Here is a 14833-nt window from a genome sequence, read left to right on the forward strand (position 1 = left end):
TGCAGTATAGTTATACTGCATGAATCCATGAGATCGGTGTTCTATTACTTTTGGCTGCTGCAGCCAAAAGCAATAGAATGCCGAGCCGGGATCAGCGCCATTACGGAGCAGACCCCGGCCCGGTATGGATGCGGGGATCGCCCCCCCGCAATCGCCCCGCAGGGGGGCGATCCCCCCACTAGACCACCAGGGATGCATATCAGCAAGTATTTAGAAGCAGCTGTCAACTTTGACAGCTGCTTCTAAGTACTTAATTAGCGGGCACGGCAATCGGACCGTGCCCGCTAATAGCCGCGATCCCGGGCTACATGCGGCACCCGGGATCGCGGCAGTTCAGAGGGTGGTCGCCGCGCGACCCCCTTCTGAACTCCCATAGCGGCACGAGGACGTTCAATAACGTCCTGGTGCAGCTATGGGTTAAAGCGTAACTGTCATTTCAGGGTCATTTTTCTGAAAACATTAAATATCAACAGTACAAGCGATTTTAAGAAACTTTGTAATAGGTTTTATAAACCAAAAGAGTTTCTTTCTGGACTGAAAAAGCAATCTCCCAGCCTCCCCCCTCACATCAGATGAAGCAGGATTTCTGTGTCCATTATGTGGCTATGGAGAGGGGAGGGGCTGTTAGGAGTGACTGAGCACGGAGCAGTCTTGCACAGCACAACACCCTGCAATCTTCTCTCAGTAAGTTCATAGATAAGCACTGACCTTTCTGACCCCAGAATCCTGCGGTTTAGGTGCCCAGACAGTCTACAAACAGCTGACCATCATGTCACCTCTTCCTGCTCCCTCATCTCCCTCAGCCCCTCCCCCCTTCATAGGCTTACAATGGAGAGAGCAGAGCCCGTCTTCACTGGCTTCTCTGTAATGAAGACGTGTTTGCCTGATAATGCACAGATAAGAAGTCAGGGGGGGAGGCTGGGAGATTGCTTCTTGAGTACAGAAGGAGGCTTTTTTGGCTGATAAAACCTTTTACAGAGTTTCTTAAAATCGCTTAGACTACTGATTTCTGCAATAAAAAAAACATGACAGTTACGCTTTACGTGCAGAGCCTGACAATGTTCAAAGCCCCATAAAGAACAAGTGTAGCACTAGCTGTGTGTGAATGCTTTTCCCTATTCATTCAGAAGGCATCTTTTCTCTGGTCTTTAGATTGGTAGTGTGTGACCCACACCAATCAACTTGTTGTTGCCCTATCCTGTGATTTTTAGAATACCCTAATGTACTGTACAGTGTATACCCTAAACACATCCATATATGGGTGGTTTAGTGCACAGGGGACAAAACCTTAGTGCACCAGTTTGCCCCACCCCTCATCATCACTATTTATCTGGCACTCAGCAGTGAGCATCAGATTGATATCACTGCCGAGCGTTGCCTTTAGTATTCATGAGAAGGGGTGGAGCAGTGCACTGAGTGCTGTAGTCTTGTCCCTAGTGAACCAAACTGACTTGTTTAAAGGGGTAGTGCGGCGCTAAGAAATTATTCACAAAATAACACACATTACAAAGTTATACAACTTTGTAATGTATGTTATGTATGTGAATGGCCCCCTTCCCCGTGTTCCCCGACCCCCGCCCGTGGACCCGAAAGTGTAGTGCATTATACATACCTGATACGTGTCGACCCCCCTCCGCCGTCTTCTGACAGTGATGTAATCTTCGGGAGGCCAGCCGACCTGCTCCTGCCGTCCCTCATGCCGACACTCTGTCGTGTCATAACTGTGCTCAGCCAATCACGGCTGAGCATAACTGTGCTCAGCCAATCACGGCTGAGCATAGTTATGACGCGGCAGGAGCGGGTCGGTCGGCCTCCCGAAGATCACATCACTGTCCGAAGACGGCGGACAGAGGTCAACGCGTATCAGGTATGTATAATGCACTATACTTCCAGGTCCACGAGTGGGTCGGGGAACACAGGGAAGGGGACCGTTCACATACATAACATACATTACTATGTAATGTGTGTTATTTCGTGAATAATTTCTTAGCACCGCACTACCCCTTTAAATATTCATAAAAGTGAACATTTTGCAAAAACAGTGCTGATGAAGGTAAGAAAATTACTTTCATCCTCGGCAATCTTTGCACTATGGGAGCATTACAGCAGGTTAAAGCCTTCTAACCTGCTATTGGCTTCCCTTTTAGTGTGGCTACTATTTATGCAAAAAATACTGTTCCTGGAACGGGCAGTGTACAGTTATCCATATAAGTACAATATGTGTGTGTGTAAGGGCGGTATTATGGCCCAACATTATATTGCAAGCATAAGCTAACCAAGCCATGAGACTCAATAATCGTACATGAGGGCTGCCAGAAGTGTGGTCGGCTGCTGCGATTTTTATTAAGATGACTCGTTTGATCACTATATTGCAGCAGGTTTTTGTATTACAAGAGATTTGGTGGAAAAGTAATATAGGCTTTACATGAAACTTTATTTTTATTTTTTTTAAGTGAGTTAGTATGCAACATATGCTTATGCAGTGGAGGCTGGGGTATAGTCCACATCGGAGGTGACATACTGGTACATTGCATAGCACTGCAGGCTGCACATCGTTTACATGTCATCAGCAAAAACCTGAACAAATAGAAATCACAATTATGTAACCAATAGGACATTTACTGATACTAATGTCTATTGCCATGTAGGAAATGGACAAGCCTTTAAAAATTAAGCCTTCTTCCACCTATGCCCCAAAATTTTGGCACCTCAATAATGACAGGCAGCAGGTCTGCATCTCAGCTTTTTCTTCTCCGGCTGCTGCTATATCCTGGCCTCACTAAAAAGATGTAATTTATTTCTGTTTGTGTTGTCTGTATGACACTATGGGGAAATTTATAAAAAATTGCCATAAAGTTTAGTTGCCTGTAGCAACCAATCAGGATCCAGCTGGAACATGGTTGCTTTGGGGAAACTCCACAATTGTTCCTTTGTGCAAAGTTTGATAATTCTCTCCCTATGTATTTATGCTAAGTCCAATCTAGTGAGCGTGGTGTGTGTATGACTTTGATGAACATGTCTATTAGGGTCCCCTCACACACATTTTTGACTGACGTTTTTCAGGCCAGAAAAATGTTGGTGCATGCCGTTTTTTTTTTTTTTTTTTCATGCATTTGCGTTTTTCTAACGTTTTTGGCTTTGTGTTAATAATCTTCTTTTTGTGATTTAGGTGTTTTTTGTGCGCTAACTTTTTTCCTGCCAAAACTGCCACAGAGCCTGAAAAATGCCACCCCAAAAAACGCCATGAATGTAAAACAAATCATAAACTTCCATTGACTTCCAGCTAACATCTGGCGCCAGCGTTTTTATTGGCTTTTGTTTTAAGATTGAAATAAGATGATGACCAGTTGGGTATGACCACTGGAAGCCACACCAATCCCAAGAATACAATCAGCCCCAAAAGGTTTAATTGTGTGGCAGTATTATATTTAGGAGGAACAGTGTTTGGCGGCATTCAAAGGAGCCAGTGTGTGCCAGGATTATATTAAGATGGTGCAGTATTGGACACTAAAAGGGGCTTTCCTAAAGGGGAACGCCAAACTGAATCTTTGCTTCGGGTGCAGGAAAAGTTATCTACGCCTCTGCCTGTGGGCATGAAGGTAGCGAATAGGAGTAGATGGGCTAGCTAACCCTGGGCACTTGTTACGCTGAGGAACCCCCCTGAGTGCTTGAGCTGTATTTACATATTAACATATACATTTACATATTAACTAAAAAGTTTATGGCTCAGCACTACAAAGGACTTTGGAGATAAAGATAAATGCCCACAGACTAAAGGCCCAATTAGACCAAGCGATTACCGGCAGTATTCGGCCATTATGGCTGATAATCACTTGGTGTAATAGCTACACCAGGCTACAAAAGGCTACAATCGGCGACATGCACAATGTCGGCTGATCCTTGTCTTTCAACGTGTTGAAAGATTTTTGAACAATAACGACGGTCTGCTGGCCGTTGTTCTGTGCAATAGGAGGTTTAATATCTTGCTTCTCCTCTTCATCAGACCATAGGGGCTTAAAGGAAGCCTGTCAGCCAGGTCAGCCCGCACCCACCCCCAGTATGTATGTATGTATGTATGTATGTATGTCCGGGGGTGCGGTGAGTTCAGAGGGGCTGACCCAGCTGAGAGGTTCCCGTTTAACCCCTTAAGGTCACAGGGCGTATATTTACGCCCTGTGGTCGCCTCAGGGAGTTCAGGGGGGGGGGGGGGGGGGGCGCGCGGCGACCCCGCTCTGAACTGCTGCGGTCCAGGGTGCTGCATGTAGCCCAGGACCGCGGCTATTAGCGGGCACGGTCCAATCGCCGTGCCCGCTAATAAAGTAATCAGATGCAGCTGTCAAAGTTGACAGCTGCATCTGATTGCTTATGCAGCCCGATTCCCTGGTGGTTTAGTGGTGGAGATCGCCCCCCCGGGAGAAGCGATCTCCGTGTTTACTGTCGGCCGGGGTCTGCGTCGTAATGGTGCTGATCCTGGCTCGGCACTCTGTTGCTTCTGGCTGCAGCAGCCGAAAGCAATCGAGAGCCTAGGTCATCGATCTATGCTGTATTACTATATATAGCATAGATCAATGAGAGATCAGAGTACATATACTAGAAGTCCCCTAGGGGGGCATCTAGCATAAGTGTAAAAGTAAAAAAAAGTGTTATTAGTAAAAAGCCCCCTCCCCTAATAAAAATGTGAATCACCCCACTTTTCCCATGCTATAAATAAAAATAAACAAACTTGTTTGGTATTGCCGTGTGCGTAATCGCCCAAACTATTAATTTTTCACATTCCTGATCTCGCACGGTAAACGGCTTAAGCGCAAAGAAATCCCAAAGTGCAGATTTGCGCATTTTTGGTCGCATCCAATTCAGAAAAAATTGTAATAAAAAGCGATCAAAAAGTTGCATATGCACCATCAAGGTACCGATAGAAAGAACACATCATGGCGCAAAAAATGACACCTCACACAGCCCCATAGAGCAAAGGATAAAAGCGTTATAAGCCTGGGAATGGAGCAATTTTAAGGAACAAATATTTGTTAACAATGGTTTGAATTTTTTATAAGCCATCTCATAATATAAAAGTCATACGATTAAAACGATATGTAACATGTAACGAATTGATGAACATATATAACAAGTCAGTTTTACCCTAGGGCGAACGGCGCAAAAACACATACCCCAAATAAACAAAATGCGTTTTGTTTTGTTTTTAATTTCACCACACATTTAATTTTGGGGGGGTTTTGCAGTGTACTTTATGGAAAAATTCAGTCTGTCATTGCAAAGTACAATTAGTGGTGCAAAAAAAAATGTTTTTTAGGTGAAAAAATGCAAGTGCTATGGCCTTTTATGCACAAGGAGGAGAAAAACGGAAGTCCAAAAATGCAAGTTGGGTCTGTCCTTAAGGGGTTAAGCGCTGTGTGTAACACTGAGCTTTTTTACATTTTCAGCTGCTGACAGATCTGGTTTAGTTTTCAAGGAAAGCAGTGTATAGTTTCTCCCAGTATGTATTCTGGGGAAATAAAAATTACTTAAAGCAATTTACTAGGAATTTACTTGCACATCAGTCAGTTCAGTCTCTGTTTACCACTTTTATAATGTCAATTTTTTTATGCAGTCCATGTCTGACCATCAGTAAGTGGCTCGTGTGACCTTTGTATCAGACATATTAATCTGTGCTAAGAATTGATTATTCATGCCTAGGACCAGGGCTGTCCGTCATTTCTCATTGCGCTGGTGGAGCTTAATTAATAAGCAGGCTGGTGAGCTGCAGCAAAGAGCTTTTTTGTGCCTGCTTCTCCACTAGTGCACACTACATATGGGAAGATATGATATGTGAGATTCCTTATTCTTAACCCTAAATATTTAGTAGAAGGCATCAGAAGGGATATAGAGAAGCTTATCATGGCCAATCTATCTCGAAATGCTGTAGAAACTCGACAAAAACTGCATCATCCCTCAGTTCAGCACCTGCAACAGACTTCATGCATGCAAAGATCATATAGTTCTTCAACTTTACCCTCATCCTCCAAAAGCAAAGGAAAATTTAATAATCTCCGTGACAGTGTGAAAAAAAGTCCAACTAGAAGCACTGCTAAAGTCAAAGCAACGAGTGGCTGGTGGTCTGATGGCTCTTGGTCAAATTATTCCTTCACTAAGGTATAGTTGGTTGCTTTTTGTGTGCTTATTATGTGTAACAACGTTTGAATGCTTTATTACATAAAAAAACAATTGTTATACTTCTACCACATTCTTTTATAATGTAACAATTGTTCTTTGTGATTGTGCCAGAATATCTAAAGGTATAGAAAATACAATCGCTAATCAGGGTGTAAAATGACTTCATGTTTTAGTGTCTCTTGCTGTCAGTCTTATTTAAAAATTGCCAAAAATATGTACACTTAAAGCGCTACAGTGCGTGCTTAAATGATGGAAAAGAAGTTTCCTGAGAGATTGTCCTATAAAAATGTAAACATAATATATTTTCTGTAAAGTACGTGAATAAATAGTGACATTGGTTCGTTCAAGCAGTTTAACCCCTTAGGGACCAAGCCTGTTTGGGTCTTAATGACCAGGCTCATTTTTCAGAATCTGACCTGTCTCACTTTATGCGCTTATAGCTCAGTGATGCTTTAACGTATGCTAGCGATTCTGAGATTGTTTTTTCGTAACATATGGTACTTTATGTTAGTGGCAAAATTTGGTCACTGTCTTGTGTGTTTTTTTGTGAAAAAACATCAAAATATAATGAAAAATTTGAAAATTTTGCACTTTACGAACTTTGAAATTCTTTGCTTCTAAAAAAAAAAAAAAAAGGCACATGACAAAAATTAGTAAGTAAGTCACATTATTAATATGTCCTCTTTATTCTGGCTTCATTTCGTAAACATATTTCACTTTTTAGGGTGTTACAGGGCTTAGAAATGTATCAGCAAATTATCAAATTTTCATGAAATTTCCAAAACTGATTTTTTTTAGGGACCAGTTCTTTTTTTAAGTTGATTTAGGAGGCTTGTATGCTGGAAACCCCCATAAGTGACCCCATTTTGGAAACTAGACACCTTAAAGAATTAATCTAGGGGTATAATGAGCATTTTAACCCTACAGGGGCTAGAGGAAAGTATTCACAATTAGGCCGGAAAAAAATGGAAAATAGAAATTTTCCAATAATATATTTGTTAACAAATATATTATTGGAAAATTTCTATTTTCCATTTTTTTCCGGCCTAATTGTGAATACTTTCCTCTAGCCCCTGTAGGGTTAAAATGCTCATTATACCCCTAGATTAATTCTTTAAGGTGTCTAGTTCCCAAAATGGGGTCACTTATGGGGGTTTCCAGCATACAAGCCTCCTATCTCATTTTCATAATAAACATGAAAGAAAATGCACCCCAAATTTTGCAACGCAGGTTCTCCTGAGTACAATGGTACCCCATATGTGGGCGTAAACCACTGTATGGGCACACAGCGGGGCTTTAGAAGGGAAGGAGTGCCTATTAGCATTTCCAGTTCAGATTTTGCTGAAGTTTCTGAGCGCCAGGTGCGTTTGCAGTGCCCCTGTAGTGTCAGCAGAATAACCCCCCTCCAAAAGTCACCCCATTTAGGAAAGTGCACCCCTCAAAGAATACATCTTGGGGTGTGGTGACCATTTTGACCCCACAGGTATTAGAGGAAAGTATTCAAAAGAAGACAGTAAAAATGAAAAAATAGAATTTTTCCAATAACATGTTTGTTTAGTTTGAAATTTCTCAATTTCACGAGGAACAGGGGAGAAAACTCACCCCAATATATGTAACGCAGGTACTCCTGAGTAGAACGGTACCCCATATGTGGGAATAAACCACTGTGTGGGCACACAGCGGGCCTCAGAAGGAAGGGAGCGCCAATTAGCATTTTCAGTGCATGATTTTTCTGAAGAAGTTTCTGAGAGCCAGCGTTTGCAGAGCCCCTGTAATGTCTACAGAATAGAACCCCCCCCCCCCCCCCCCCCAAAAAAAAAGTCACCCCATTTTGGAAAGTACACCCCTCAAGGAATTCATCTTGGGGTGTGGTGAGCATTTTGACCCCACAGGTATTGGAGGAAAGTATTCAAAACTAGACCGTAAAAATGAAAAAAAAAAAATAGAATTTTTCCAATAACATGTTTGTTTGCTTTGAAATTTCTCAATTTCACTAGGAACAGGGGAGAAAAAGCAAAATTTGTAACGGAGGTTCTCCTGAGTACAATGGTACCCCATATGTGGGCATAAACCACTGTATGGGCACACAGCAGGGCTCGGAAGAGAAGGAGTGTCATTTTAGTTACAGGCAATATGTGGGTGTTTACTGGTTATCTGGGGTGGTAATGGATAATATCGGGGTGTTTACTGGCTATCTGAGGTGGCAAAAGGCAATCTGGTGGGGTTATGGGCAATCTGGGGTGGTTACGAGCAGTCTGTGCCAATCTGGGGTGGTTACGGTGAATCTGGGGTGGGTACGGTGAATCTGGGGTGGTTACGGTGAATCTGGGGTGGTTACGGTGAATCTGGGGTGGTTGCGGTGAATCTGGGGTGGTTGCGGTGAATCTGGGGTGGTTGCGGTGAATCTGGGGTGGTTGCGGTGAATCTGGGGTGGTTGCGGTGAATCTGGGGTGGTTACGGTGAATCTGGGGTGGTTACGGTGAATCTGGGGTGGTTACGGTCAATCTGGGGTGGTTACGGTCAATCTGGGGTGTTTACTGGCTGTATGGGGTGGTTATGGGCTATCTGGGGGGGATACGGGCAATCTGGGGAGATTACGGGCAATCTGGGGTGGATACGGGCAATCTGGGGTGGATACGGGCAATCTGGGGAGGTTACGGGCAATCTGGGGACTATTATCACTTTGGCGCAATAGAAACTATCTTCTTATCAAAAACCCACAAAAACTGTCGCCGCATTGTAAGATCCATAGCGTTCTCATCTTTTGCGCGACAGAGCTGGTTTTGGGCTTATTTTTTTGCGGGAAGATCTGTAGTTTCTATTGATACCAAGTTTTATATGTATATGACTTTTTGATCTCTTTTATGACGTATTTTCTAAAGTGGATTGATAAAATACAGCTGGTACTGTTTTTTTTTTTTTTTTTTAAGGCGAGTGTAGTGCGATATATTTATTGATTTAGTTTTATAGATTGGGTCGTTACGGACGTGGCGATACCAAATATGTATAGGATTTGTGTTTTTGATCCCTTTTATGTCACGTTTTATTGTGTATGGGGAATGTAATGCATCTTTATTATTGGGGGGGGGGGGGCTGGGGGTGGCTGTGTTGTGTTTGGTGCACACTTTTTTTTCACTTTTTTTTACTTTTACACTAGCGTACATTACTGTACACTAGTGTAAAATACTTTGATCACTGATACAATACATTACAGTACCTGATGTACTGCAATGTATTGTATCATGCCTCATGCTGACAGGCAATAGCCACAGCAACCCCTGTCAGCATCAGGCATCTCCATGGTGACCCCGGGGACCTTCATTAGGACCCCGGGATCAACATGGAGACATCGGGACCCCGGACGGCGCCGCAGGACATCGCAATCTCGTAAGTGGACCTGCGGCGCCGTCCGGGATCCACCGGGACCCGTTAGATGCCGCTGTCACACTTTGACAGCGGCATTTATTGGGTTAAACTGCCCGGAGCGGAGAATCCTCCGCTCCGGACAGTTACAGGACGGTGTCAGCGGTCACACTGCAGCCGCCGGACGGTAATTTATTCCGATGCGCCCGCCGTTAAAAGGCGTACGCATCGGAATAAAGCCCATTAGTGGCCGCCGTGAATATGCGTGCGGCGGTCACTAAGGGGTTAAGTATCCTTTGTGATATATAGCTATACTGCTGAATACCTGGTAGTTTTGTGATGTGGTATAGTATCCTCGATTCTTCTGTATCTTTTCAGTAGTTGTAGGTGTTGAGGTGTCGGGTTGGGAGCGGGCCCCGGCCGGTGTCTCCACTACTGCCAACTCTCGGCATGCGGTGAGTAGACCTGCATCAAGGGCAAAATTATCTCTGAGGAGGGCGACCGCTGATCGCCGAAACTTGTTAGATGTTTGACCTGCATGAACTACGGCAATAACTACAGTGACGTCACTGCTACTCCGTGGAAAACCTTTGGACTACTCACCGCATGCCGAGAGTTGGTAGTAGTGGAGGCTCTGGCCGGGGCCCGCTCCCAACCCAACACCTACAACTACTGAAAAGATACAGAAGAATCGAGGATACTATACTACATCATAAAACTACCAGGTATTCAGCAGTATAGCTATATATCACAAAGGATACTAAAACTGCTTGAACGAACCATTGTCACTATTTATTCACGTACTTTACAGAAAATATATTATGTTTACATTTTTATAGGACAATATCTCTCAGGAAACTTCTTTTCCATCATTTAAGCACACACTGTAGCGTTTTAAGTGTACACACATATTTTTGGCGTATTTTAACTATTAGGAGGGACCACAGAATCCCTTGTTACACTTTAGCAGCATAACAGTGGGCTTTTTTCTAAGTACAGCGCCGTGTATACGTTTGTTTTTTAGAAATTACTTTTTTAAAACAACATATTATCTTTAATATTTAAAAATTGATTGTCGGCTCTAGAGCTTTCACAGGTTGTGCTTACCAACACTTTTTAGGTGTGTTATTTTTACAGACAATCCGTAGACGTAACATTTATACAAAACATAGAATATCTTATCTGTGCTTCCAGCCTCTGTTTTTGCAAATTGCTGATCAGGGTTTTTGGTTAATTTTTAGTTTGTGTTTTGTTTCCTTAAACATAGACTCTATATAAATGGACAGATTCACAGATAACTATAAATAACTTACCAAGCAATATTCTGCTGTCAAAAGATCAAAAAATTTGTTCTGACTTCTATATAAAGTTTTATTAATTTTTTTAAAAACACTATGTACTGTATGTGCTGCAGGTTGAGCAAAGTGCACTAGTCCTCTTTGTATTGTGTGGATGTTCTGTAACTCAAAATGAGCTAACACTCCCCCCATGCAGCTGATTGGTGGATTTCTGCCTGTGTGCTGTATAGACAGACAGTAATCAATCAGTGGTGTTGATCAGGAATTTAAAAGCATCACAGTGCTCATATTAGCACACGCTCACCCCCCCCCCCCTGCCTATCAGCTATTTGGTCCCTGCACTACAGTGAGAACAGAGGCAAAAGCAGTTGGGTTTTGTTCTCTATTACACGGCAGTGTACTGCAGCCGCAGCTGGAGGCTGCAATACTCTGGTGCCACTGCTTCCACCTCTGTTCTTACTGTAATGTGGGTACTGAATAGATCATGGGTCTCCAAACTGCGGCCCTCCAGCTGTTGCAAAACTACAATTCCCATTATGCCTGGACAGCCAAATCCAAAGCTTTAGCTGTCCAGGCATGATGGGAGTTGTGGTTTCGCAACAGCTGGAGGGCCGCAGTTTGGAGATCCATGGAATAGATCATTGCAGGAGAGCCAGGTGGCTGCATTCCACCAAAAAACTATTGATAGCCTATCCTGTGCATAGGCTATTAATTTTCTCCTGGGAGAAATGTTTTAACTAATGTGTTCCAGTTTATACTCATTTTAGGTGCACAGCTAAAGTACTTTCCATAATCCTAAGTACTTCTTACAAAACGTGCAAATCTTGCTGGTTTTCATATTTTGTAGAATTTGCTGTGGTTTACTCAATTTGAAACACGAAGAAAAATTGGTAGCAGAATTCACTTGTAACACATGTAATAGCAGATTTACATTGGTTTTGCAGCAAAATCTGTTTTCTGCAGTTTGTCTTTTCCAAAGAGTCTGTGAGGAATGAAAAGTGGAATCTGATTGGCTGCTAGGGGCAACTGAGACAGTTTCACTTTACACCAGGTTTGATAAATCTCCCCCTTTTGATCTTACTTTTGAATGCTAATGCTGCCCATGTCTTGTAGCAATAAATACGTTCAGTGTGTTTGAATACTTTTACCAAAAAAGAAGTTCCATGAAATAAAAAAAAAAGGCAGGTAGTGGGTGCAAGAAAATACTGAACAATTAAACGTACCAGTTGTTGCGTCTCCATTGCACCGCACCAAGGTCCTGGTAACAACCGCCAGCTGTTATCTTTGGCTGGAATCTGGGTACGTCACATGCCTGGCTCTTCCAGCTGCTGTGTCATGACCCGGCTGAGCGATTGCCCACAAAGCCAGTCAGGAACTGGGGCAGTGTCCCACCCCAGTCACTGATTGGTGAGCGGGCAATCACTCAGCCGGGTATGTGATGCTGCAGGACACCATTATTGCTAAGGGGCACGAGGATAGATGAGTTTACTTTGTTTATTAATTTCCCGGACCCCCTGCCTGTCTGTCTTTTCGCAGTTTTATGGGACTACTTCTTAGGGTACAAACACACACAGCAGATACGCAGCAGATTTGGTGGTGCAGATTTGATGCTGTGTTCAGTTATTTAGATCTAATCTGCTGCGTATCTGCTGCGTATCTGCTGCGTATCGCAGCAGTAAATACGCAGCGTATATGTCGTGTGTGTTTGTACCCTTAGGTACATGTTTCTAGTAAGCGTAATGTTTCTAGTAAGCGTAAAAGAAGAATGACACATTACAGAGCTATAAGAAAAGATGTTCCAGAATTGTTTCATGGGCATTGCATGTTTGGCTAAGATTTGTAGCCTAACCCAGGAATGCATTTGAAAAGAGGAGAAATCCAGTCTTTCCTTTATGACCTGATCTCTGTTTATAGTCTGTTTCTGGGTTTGGCTTCAGATCTTTGGCAGATAATCTGTTCAGATCTGTTGGTGGAATAGGGCCACAGAAGGCAGACACGTTACAGGCTCAAGACCTGGTTGAACCATTGGTCTAACGGCCCCAACCAAAAGCATTATACAAATCTGTTAAGTTTTCAGTTCCCTAGATCTGCTGCCTGGATTAGGGGCCAGAATAAAGACTTGACTACAGAACCTATTATGCTTATCTCATTACACCTTATGTTAATATCCGCTAACTAATAGATGGTAAATGAAGTGTAGAAGCAACTTATATGATGGTTTATTCTATCTGTATGTTGAAAAGTACCTTTAAAAATGAATGGAAAGGGGTTACTCCTCTTGTGTTGTGTAGAAGTTTAACCAAGTTCCTTTTCATTCGAATTGTTTTTATTTTCTTTTGTTTCCTTCTATTTTATTGGGTTCAAATATGTTTTTCTTTTCTTTTAGTCCACAGACGCTGGTGCTCCTTGCCCTCCCATTGTCCCTGTGATCCCTGTTATACCAGTCCTTGCTGAGAACAATGTCATTCCATCTTCCACTCCACAGGTCTTTCCCCTCCTGTTTTCTACTTAAGTTGTTGTTTGTCTTCCATTCATATACCGTGTTCCTATTTATGTTACTGTTGCATGTACCACATCCATTCCTTTACTTTTCTGTGCTTCCCTACTTATTTACTACTACTTAAAAATTGTTTTGAAGCACACCAAAACCACAAAACAATTCCATTTGTTGTAGACTATGTTCAGAGAGGGGCCGAGCCATGACCCCGTTCTGATCCGCCACGATCCCAGCTGCCTACAGCACCATGGGACCGCGGCTATTAGCGGGTGCGGCCAATCGCAGCACCCGCTAATAAGGACAATTAAATACAGCTGCGATGTGATTAAGATATCCGGTACACTGGGCCGGCCGGGCTCAGCGTCGGAATGAAGTGGTTAATGGCAGTTTTTACTGGTAAAAAAATACTTTAATAAATCTCTCGCTAGAGTTTACAAATAAAGTGTACCTGTAGTTAAAAAAACTATAGGTATATAGATACCTGTAGATATGTCAAAAGTTTTGATCAGTCTGAGTGCTCAGACCCCTACCAATCAGGAGATAGAACAGGGGGGTGAGGGGTGGTGGGGCACTGCTGCAGTGGTTCCTCTCCCCACTCTGAGTTTAAAAAAAAAAAAAAAAAAAGTCAGGCTCCATACGAGCCAATTATAAGCCTGACTTTTTTCTTAATTCAGAGCGGAGAGTCGAGGCGCTGTAGCTCATCTTCTCCCCGCTCTCCTCAATCTCCTGATTGGTACTGGTCTAAGTACTCCGACCTGGACCGATTAAAACATTTGACATGTCTCTATGACATGTCAAAAGTTTTGTATAACGACAGGTACACTTTAAGTGTTCTTACAGTAAGACTGATCCTTTTTTCCCTTTGCAACCAATCACAGTTGAGCTTTCAAATATTCATGAGCCCTGGTTAAGTAAAAGCTGAGCTCTGATTGCTTGCTATGGGGCAACATAGAACTTTCTTTCTGTAAGGGTGCCTTCACACGTAATGGATCCGCAGCGGATTTCACGCTGCGAAATCTGCTGCGTATCCAGTGCCATTAATCGCTATGATAGCACATACTCGCAGCGGGATTGACTTCACACTGTGAGAATGTGAGTTAACCCCTGCAGCCCCGCCACCGAGAGCATGCATCAGTGCGTGTACAAATCCACTGCGGATCCGTTACGTGTGAGGGCACCCTAAGACTGCTTGATAAATCTTGTTACGTGTTGCCAATAACTACGCTACTTGGCTGTAAAGCACTACATAACCCAGATATGCATAGCAAATTGAAAACCAACCTTAGGTTAGAAACACACATTGCAGTTTTTCTGTATCACAAAAATGTGCCAGTCAGAAGTGGATCCAGCTGGAATGGGAAAGTATAGCACTTTCCGTTATAGTTTGCCTTTCAGCTGAATCAACTTCTGCCTTTGGGTTATTTTCTGCTGCAGAAAATCTGCAATGTGTGTTCTAGCCTTTAGCAATGTTTATTTATAGAAATCTGTCATCTGTTTCGTTCTGCCC

The 14833-nt window shown here is 43.0% G+C and overlaps 1 protein-coding gene across 11 annotated transcripts in view; it reads left to right on the forward strand.

Moving 5' to 3' along the window:
• DLG1 (discs large MAGUK scaffold protein 1) overlaps window positions 1-14833 on the forward strand; it is a 187632-nt gene that overhangs the window by 95891 nt on the left and 76908 nt on the right. For 6 of the 11 annotated variants that reach the window (XM_069975081.1, XM_069975083.1, XM_069975082.1 and 3 more), the window contains exon 5: window positions 13216-13314. The exons of the other annotated variants lie outside the window; for them this stretch is intronic. In XM_069975081.1, coding sequence (XP_069831182.1) covers window positions 13216-13314 — 99 coding nt within the window. The remainder of the gene's footprint in view (window positions 1-13215; window positions 13315-14833) is intronic. 11 annotated transcript variants of the gene reach the window in all.

Source organism: Dendropsophus ebraccatus, chromosome 6, assembly GCF_027789765.1.
Source record: "Dendropsophus ebraccatus isolate aDenEbr1 chromosome 6, aDenEbr1.pat, whole genome shotgun sequence".
In the NCBI taxonomy this organism is placed as follows: Eukaryota; Metazoa; Chordata; class Amphibia; order Anura; family Hylidae; genus Dendropsophus; species Dendropsophus ebraccatus.